General features: G+C 54.1%; 1 protein-coding gene across 1 annotated transcript; it reads right to left on the reverse strand.

The window, feature by feature from the left end:
* Positions 1–4,382: 4,382 nt before the first annotated feature.
* On the reverse strand, positions 4,383–7,429 carry MSX1 (msh homeobox 1). The gene is made up of 2 exons (XM_066317252.1): positions 6,875–7,429; positions 4,383–5,411 (listed from the first exon to the last, which is right to left on the reverse strand). Exons 1-2 carry the CDS (start codon positions 7,326–7,328, stop codon positions 4,981–4,983), a joined length of 885 nt encoding a protein of 294 aa, XP_066173349.1. The 5' UTR covers positions 7,329–7,429; the 3' UTR covers positions 4,383–4,980.
* Between the last annotated feature and the right edge of the window lie 772 nt (positions 7,430–8,201).

Below are 8,201 nucleotides of genomic sequence, written 5' to 3' on the forward strand. Positions count from 1 at the left end.
GAACCGGATCCAGCCTGGAGGGATAAAAGATCTCTGAGATGAGGAAGTACAATGGAGCAGAGTTAATGTCGATCGGTTTACTGCTGTAAGCAAATCACTGCCACATCTCTCTGTACAGCATGTTAAAATTTACAACTCGTAGTTAAATGAGTCAGAGCTGTTGCTTCTGGTTCTGCCTCCAGCTTCTCCTGCCACAGAGCCGGACAGACAATGGGTCCGTGTTGCAGAAGGGGCCTCGGGCCAGTCCCAGGGAGCTGTGTTGCAATGCTGATTATCGCAATGCCTCATTTTTAGGCTCCCTGCTGTGGAACAGATTGCTCAGGCCAGGGACAGACACCACTGTGCTCCACATAAGGTGTGGAGGGAGTTAAAAGCTAATAAAAGAAAATTTCAGAGGTCCACAGACTCTTTGGGTTAGATTATATGTATATATTCTACTACAGATACATATGTATAGATTTAGATATAGATATAGAAGATATAGATTATATGGATATAATTAGATATAGAGATAAAGTGAGGGCCAGAACTACAAAAGCCAGAAAGAAGGTTTCTCTTTCTGCCACAGACTCCCTTACAGTTCTGTGCAGAAGTCACATCAGCCTGCTTTTTGTGAAGAATTAGAGAGTGAGTGAACTACCTCATTGCATCCAGGAGCTCATTTGGTACAGCATAGTATATTCCAAGCAGTGGGAGACTTAACTCACCAGTCACCACTCTGCTGGCTTTAATTTGGACAGCCCCATGACTGCTCTGAGGGGTGTCCTGCTCTCAAGACTGCTTATGCAGCTGCTTTTTCTTGCTCTCTCTGGCCACCTCCGTATCTAAAAGAAAATCAAATGTGTCATTAGAAGAGATGAAGAACAATTACCTCGGAGTCTCTAATAAGCCGGTGATTGGTATTTTACCTTTACATACAGGATACCTGAGTTCAGCTGTTTACCTAAAGTCAGGCAGTACCGAGGAGTTAGTGGCAAGCATTCCCTTTCCTCCTGAAGGTGTCCAGCCACTTTGTTCCACAGATCTTTCACTTCCCAGATTTTTAGGAAAAAGCTCTGATGTGACTCGGGAGATTCACACAAAATGATGAGCCTGGATTTAAGCTTATAAGCACTACTGAGAAGCACTCAGCCCCCTCCCCTTCCCCTGGCCTTTACAATGGGTAAGTTAGGCAGCTTCCCTGTTCTGCCTCTGATTTCTGAAGGTTCTGTTCTCAGGCACAATCCTGAGCAGCAGGAGGCTGCTGCTGCGCCTAACTCGCTTGCTGAAATTAGCCTGCCCTAACTTTAGAAAGCAAGATTTTAAGCTCCCGCTTCTCTTGAGCACTACGGAAAACGTTCGATAAAGTATTCAACGAGGCACCGATTCGTGTTTCCAGTGAAAGAAAGATTTCGGAAAGAAACCCCCAAACCACGAGAAATTCAGAGCAGATGGCAAATGTACGGTTTAACCAACAATTTGCGCAGCAGGTTTACCCGGTAGTCACTTTCTCTGTAGCTAAATCTGAAGGAGAGCCTTTCCCTGCTTTTTAAGCTCTTAGCCCTCGCTGTGTGCCACTCTGCCTTTCTGCCACAGCCGGAGCAGGCGCGGCCCCGCGGCGTTTCCAGCCGGGGCTCTGAGCTTGCACGGAGCCGGTGCCGGGAAGATACACCCGGGAGCTGCCCCAGTGTATCGGTAACGGAGCCGCTCCCCTCCTTTGTGGGAATAAGAGTAGAAAAATGGCTTCTCTTTTATTTTGTATGTGTTTCTGCGCGTGTTTGGTTCCTCTCCGTGCTCTGGCTACCGTGAGCTGCATTTCCTACGCTCCGTGGAAAGTGTTGCGCCAAGTGTTGCTCTCGCTTTCCCACGGCAGAGTCAGCGCCGGCTGTGAGCCGTGGTGGTACGTGGATATGCTCGGGGCCCCTCTGCTTTCTCTCGTCTGTCTGCCGAGACTCTCCCTGAGTGCGTGTGGAGATATGCATGGAGAGGAGGGGGGTACCGGCGTGACTGGGGAGGGGTGGCGGGGGAAAGGGGAGTTATTAGGAAACTTTGCTTTGGCTACTCTCTATCCTTGGGGCTGCGTGGCGCCAGCACCCTCAAGTTGAAAGGAAAACAGCCATTCTCACTTCCAACTGCCCACTGAGATCCTTAAGGCGACAAAGACACAAAAGTGAGTTTTATTTGCTGGTAAGCCAGAGGCAAGAAAAAAGAAAAGCCAATTCCCCCTTAAAAAGAGCCGACAAATCCTTTTTGCTCTTTTGTGTGAGCTTTTCCTATTCACATGGAGCGTTCATCCGTGTGATTCCCAACTTATTGTCATTACTTAGTTATTAATTGTTCTCATCTGGGTTTAATTGAGCAACCAAGGACTTTAGCCCAAGGGTCAGGGGGAAAACTTAAAGCAAAGACATGTTCAATAGGAATCCTGCGCTTCGAATATCCACCCCGAGTTAACATAATGTTTAAAAAAAAAAAAAAAAAAAAAAAAAAAAAAAAAAAAAAAAAAAAAAAAAAAAGAAAACAGAGACAAAGCGGAAAGATGAAAGGGTCCCGCTTTGCCAGGAGTCCCGCGCCGCAGCGCCCAAAGGTGCCGCCGGCAAAGGGGAGCAGCCCTTGCGGGGAGTCAGCTCAAAGCAGTCCTCGCTGTTTAAAATCTCTCTAGGATTTTAAGGGCATCTTTACAGGATAAACCCGGCCTCCTGCGAGATTAGATCTCCCCAAAGCCGCGGTCAAATCGCACAGAGGCAAAGTTATAGAGAGAGATAAGCTGGAGATATCCAGCCTTTTTCTGCCAGAGACACAACGTGGGAAAAAGTCGGCACAGAGCTTTCCCGCTCCGGCGCGGCGTTGGGCGCTGGGGTCAGGATCACAGACACTGTCATTTGCACAGAGAAAAGAAATGATCGGAAAAGAAAAGGGTTGGGGAAAAAGTACAGAAAAAAAAAAATAAAGCGAGAAAAGAAAACAACCACAAAAGCCCCAAACTCACCCCAGCTCAAAAATGACTGGGCGGCCAGAGTGGAGCGAGAGACGACAAGGGGGATTAGAGCAGCTAGCTCTGGAGAAAGTGACTGTGTTCAGGTATGTTGTTTCGCTGAGTTATTGAAAGCATCATTGATACTTAAGAGATGATAAAAGTCCTGCCTCGCCCCCAGCTACAGTCTCGCTGGAGCCACAGTGCCTGCAGAAGATTGCCGAGCTTCATTACAGCAATTATTTTCCTTCTAACTTTGCTTCAGCCTTAACGTTTTAAATTGCTGGAAATGAAAGCAGCAGGGTGGGGGGGTGGAGGGAAAGACAGAAAGAAAAATATAGAGTCCCAATTTCTCAGCGGCCATTCCTTGAGCACAAAGATAAAGCACGAAATTAAGTGAGAGGGAAAGAAAAAAAAAAAAAAAGAGGGGAACCAACGCTCTCCCTTACCCGAGGGATTCGGCAAACCAAAGCGGGTGGAGTGGTGCACTGAGGGGGCTCGGGGCACAGCCGGCGGGGAGCGCGGCGAGGTGGCGGCGCCGGTGCTGGGCCGGATCGGCAGGCGCGGAGCCGGGGCTGCGTGTCCGCCGGTTTCCTCCGCCGGGTTCTCGGCCGCCGCCAGTGGTTTCCTCGGGGCCGCCGTGGACCAGGACGTGTTTCCAGCGGAGCCAGCCGCTCAGAACGGCGGAGCGCTGGAAAGCCCGTGGGTGGGCAGGAGACACGGCGCCGAGCGGTCCCGACCGTCAATCCCGCGGGTTCCACAGGCCGCCGGGCCCGCACTCGTGCCCGGCACCATCGTCCCCATACCCCGACCCATCGGCTCCAGTGCTGACACCGCCTTGCCATTAGCGTCCTTTATCCCTTCTTCAGCACCAGCCGAAACCACGACAGCCCCCTCTCCGCCCCATCGCCCCAAATCCCAGTGCTCGTTCTCCCGAGTAACATCGGCCGGCAAATGGAGCTCTGGGGAAATCCCTGTATTTTATCTCGCGCTAGGCTTGGCACTGAGGTGCGGGCCTTGTCAAGCCCTCCTCAACCTTCACAGCCAGCGGGGGCTGCGGCCGGGACCCCCTCAGACACAAGGGCCAGGAGCAACTCCTCTTTCCTAGGGCTAAGGAAGCACGGCCGATCCCAGCGCTGCCGAGGGAAGCAGCAGCGATCACATGCACCTTCGGGGCAGGGATGCGGTGAGAACTGCTGGCAAGGAGCAGTGGGGGAAAGGAGGAAACCTCAAACTGCTGTGAGGACAGGGCAGCTCCGGGATACACAGAAAGCTGAAAACTCAGCTGCTGTCTCACTATCCAAGGCTGAAGTATCCCGGAGAAGAGGCAAAACGCCTACTATAGCCAGTCCCTCTCTCATCCCCCAACACACAAATCCAGTCTCTCTTCTTCTATCACCCCTGAGAGGGCAAAGAGCAAGCAAACAAATTGCATCCAACATTAGCTTAAAATTAATTTATTTAACAAATATAGCTATAATATAAATGATAATAAAATTTCAAATATACAGTATATTACATAGTACACAGAGCCCCTTCCAAAGGAGCTAGTGGAGGAGCAAAGAAGGTAACAGACAGCACTGTTACATGGGAATGAGAAAGGCTGTTTTACACTTCTGCCTCTTGACCTCGCCTTGCAGAAATTAAGAAAAAACGTCCCTCCGTCCCCTTTTTCCATCTCTTCCACAGTTCCTTCCCCCATGACAAGGGGCTCTCTGCAGGCTGCCAGCTAGACCCAGAGAAGCAGGACACAGTTGGCCCATCACCACCCTGTGCCTGGAAAAAGGTGGGGCAATGCCTCAGGTTTCTGCCAGCTCCCCAGGACTGCTGAGGAGATCAGAACAGTGGTGGTATAGGGGCTCAGCATCGTGGGGGGGAAGCAGAGAAGTCAAGCAGAGCCAGACAGGAGGAGTCTCTGCCACAGTGTCCATGGGGAAGTCCACAGAGAAGAGCCAAAGGAGCAGGGAGAGAGTGTGTATGGAGCCAGCGGGAGCAGACAGCCAGCAGTGCTGGGCTGGGCTCAGGCTCTATGTGAGGTGGTACATGCTGTATCCCACATGTGCTGTGTACAGTCCCACAGGAGCCACGGGCAGCCCTGCCCGCTGAAAAGGGCTGGAAGCACCGTACAGGGAAGCGCCGGCCACGGCCGGGCTGCCCAGTGGGAAGGAGATGCCAAAAGCAGCAGGCGGGAGCATCGGCTTGGCTGCCATCTTCAGCTTCTCCAGCTCTGCCTCCTGGAGCCTCTTGGCCTTGGCGCGACGGTTCTGGAACCAGATCTTCACCTGGGTCTCAGTGAGGCTGAGCGAGCTGGAGAACTCTGCACGCTCGGCGATGGACAGGTATTGCTTCTGCCGAAACTTCCTTTCCAGGGCCAGCAGCTGCGCCGTGGTGAAGGGCGTCCGGGGCTTCCTGTTTGTCTTGTGCTTGCGCAGGGTGCAGGCGGGGGGGCTCAGCCGCCCTGTGCCCAGGAGCAGCCGGGAAAGAGGGGGAAGGAGAGACACCTCGGTTAGCAGTGCCCAAACCCCCACAGCCTGCAGAACCCCCACCCTACCACAGCTGAGATGGAGAAAGGGTCCCACTTGGAACAAGCTGCCCCGAAACCACGAGGATTGCCTGGGGCACACTTCAAATTGCCATCTCCCGTTCCAAAAAACAGTAGTGCTGCATATCAGGACGCTCTGACTCCACTGAGAAGAGCCCGGCAAGGGGCAGGAATCAGACACCCAAAAACCCTGTATCGCCTGCCTTCACGGCTACCCTGGTTCACGCAGAGGAGATGCAAATAAAGGGAACGACCTTCCAAAAAGAAGGAAAAAAAAAAAAAAAAAAAAAAAAAAAAAGGCCTGTCCTTTTTATTGGATTACAGGGAAAAAAATAAACAAAACGGGTTGGCTTCTCAGTCTCACACCCTCTTCATTAGGCTCCTGGGAACCGGATTAAGCATGTAATTAATTACGAGGTCTAAATTGACACTCATGCTCTATCTACCACTCTTCACCGGTCTGCTCCTCTCCTCTTATTTAACATTTCTAAGGGTCTTCAACATCCATCTGTCCCGGGTTTACTTAGCAACAGCAAATTTTACTTTGCAAGTAAAATAAATTAAACCGGTGCTTTATTCCACACAAGTCCTGTTGGGAAAACTGCCGTTCTTCAAGGGACAGAGAAAGAAGCTCTGTTTGCAGCTTTACTAAAGGCACCTCAAACGCTTGGAGAGCCCCAGACCAAGGTCATGCCTTTCCCCGGGATCCCTGGCAGGAAGGGAGCGAAGCCAGGCCGAGGGCAGCCAGCCCATGATACCCAGACATGGGCTCAGCACAGCCATTGGAAATTAATGGGCTTTTCTGATCTCGGCCCTCACGCTGTTATTTGTATTAATTTAGATAATTCTGTAATAAAGCAGAAAAACGTCACTGACTGTGCCTCTTCGGACTTTGGAGATGCACCATGTAGGACAGCAGCCAGTGGGGCTAAAGCCCGCAAAACTCCCGCTTCTAAGAAACCGGTCTGTGCAGATCCTTATGGAATTACTTGAGCAACTTCCTGAGAAAGCCTCAGCGGCGTTGAGTCAAAAACTATGTAGCTATTTCGACCCACAGGTTAAATTAACAGGCTGACCCTGTTGCTTTTTCTTTTCCACCCCCGTTAACACTTGGCACAAGATCTCACTCTGGCACGGCCGCTCTTCCTGAGCGTTCGCAGCCATCCTCCCTCCTCACAACTCTCGAACCCGTTCAGTAATTTGGAAGGATCGAACTGGCTCAGAAAAGTGCAAACCGCACAGAAAAATATACCAGGAGGGGCAAGCAGGGCGAAAGCGACAGGAAAGCCCCGGTCACCCGCGCAATTTGCCCTCGGCCCGCCCGGCCCCACGGGAAGGTCGCAGCCGGCCCGGAGAGCTCCCATCCCGCCTTTACTTACTCGCGGGAGGCGGCGAGAACCGTGGGGTTTGCATCCAGGGGCTCCGCTCCTGCTTCTCGGGGCTTTCCGCCTTGACGAGCGTGTCTTCGGGCAGCTTGACCAGTCCCCCGACGGAGAAGTGGCCGCCGAGGGGCAGCGGGGAAGGCGGCGCCTCGGCCGACAGCGTGCCCAGGCGAGGGCTCAGGCTGGCGCGGGCGGCCGCCCCAGCGCCCGGCGGGGGCCCGGCGCCCTCGGGTCCGTCCCTGCCTCCCGGCTTCCTGTGGTCGGCCATGAGCGCCTCCACGCTGAACGGCAGGAGGGATGGGGAGACCTTGGGCTTGTCGCTTTCCTCCTCCCCGCCCATCGCCGCCGCGACGGGGAGCGCGCCGCCGCCGGGACTGCTGAAGGCGGATGCGGGCAGCTCGTCACTGCGGACCCCGGTGGGCGCGTCGGTCATATCCACAGCCGGGGCCATGCAGGGACGGCCCGCTGTCGCCACCGCAGCGCCGGGCGGGAGCGAGCAGCGCCGCCGCTCATGGGGCCGGGGCACGGCAAGCGCGGAAGACACGGACAGCCGTCAGCACACTCCACTCCCGCGCCGGCGGCGCCGCCTCATAAAGCGGCGCGCGGCCGGCTCCGCCCAGCCGGCTCGCGGGGGGCGGAGCCGCGCCACCCCATTGGCTGTGGCCCCGGCGGCGGGCGGGGCCGGGATCACCGCCGGAGCGTCCCGCGCGCCCCGCCCCGCCCCGCCCCGCCCCGCCCCGCCCCGCCCGCTGCCCGCGGCTCCGCTCCGGACACCCGGCCCCGCTCCGCGCCCCGGGCCTCGGCTCGGGAGCCGCACAGGCCGGCCAGCCGGCGCTCTGCCGTGGGGACGGAAAGGCTCAAAACTGGGAAAAAATGTATTTACGTCGGAAAACATGCCGGCCTATCTGTTGGTATAGCGCAAGGGATCGAGCCCGAGCCCGCTCTACTACAAAACAAGCAAATATCGGGCTGTCCCGAGTGTGACCTCTCAAAGGGAAGGGACCCTGCCCGTTCCGCAGTCTTTTTGTGGGTTTCTTTGGTTTGTGTTTGGTTGGTTTGTTTGTTTAGTTTTTAAATGAACGATAGCCCTGCGGTGTCTTCGGTGTGACTGTGGAGATCTGCGATTATATATGTGCCCGCATACACAACGCGTGAATTGTGCTACTGTTCATGGCATAGATGTGTGCGTGTCTGCAGATATCGAAATGTTCGTTCGCGTAAAAAGGAGCACATAAACCCTTAAGCCCTTAAAGTCTCGGCTATTTTGTTTTGTAAATTCGTTTTACGATCCCTTATCCCCGCGCCCAGGACGGATGTGCAGTAA

This window comes from Sylvia atricapilla, chromosome 4 (assembly GCF_009819655.1).
Source record: "Sylvia atricapilla isolate bSylAtr1 chromosome 4, bSylAtr1.pri, whole genome shotgun sequence".
Taxonomy (NCBI): Eukaryota; Metazoa; Chordata; class Aves; order Passeriformes; family Sylviidae; genus Sylvia; species Sylvia atricapilla.

Bases quoted from the DNA above. Each gene is read 5' to 3' on its own strand.
- MSX1 (XM_066317252.1), bottom strand. From the start codon at position 7,328: ATGGCCCCGGCTGTGGATATGACCGACGCGCCCACCGGGGTCCGCAGT. The intron at 5,412-6,874 runs GTAAGTAAAGGC...TCCTGGGCACAG, and splicing joins GTTCTCGCCGCCTCCCGCGA to GGCGGCTGAGCCCCCCCGCC.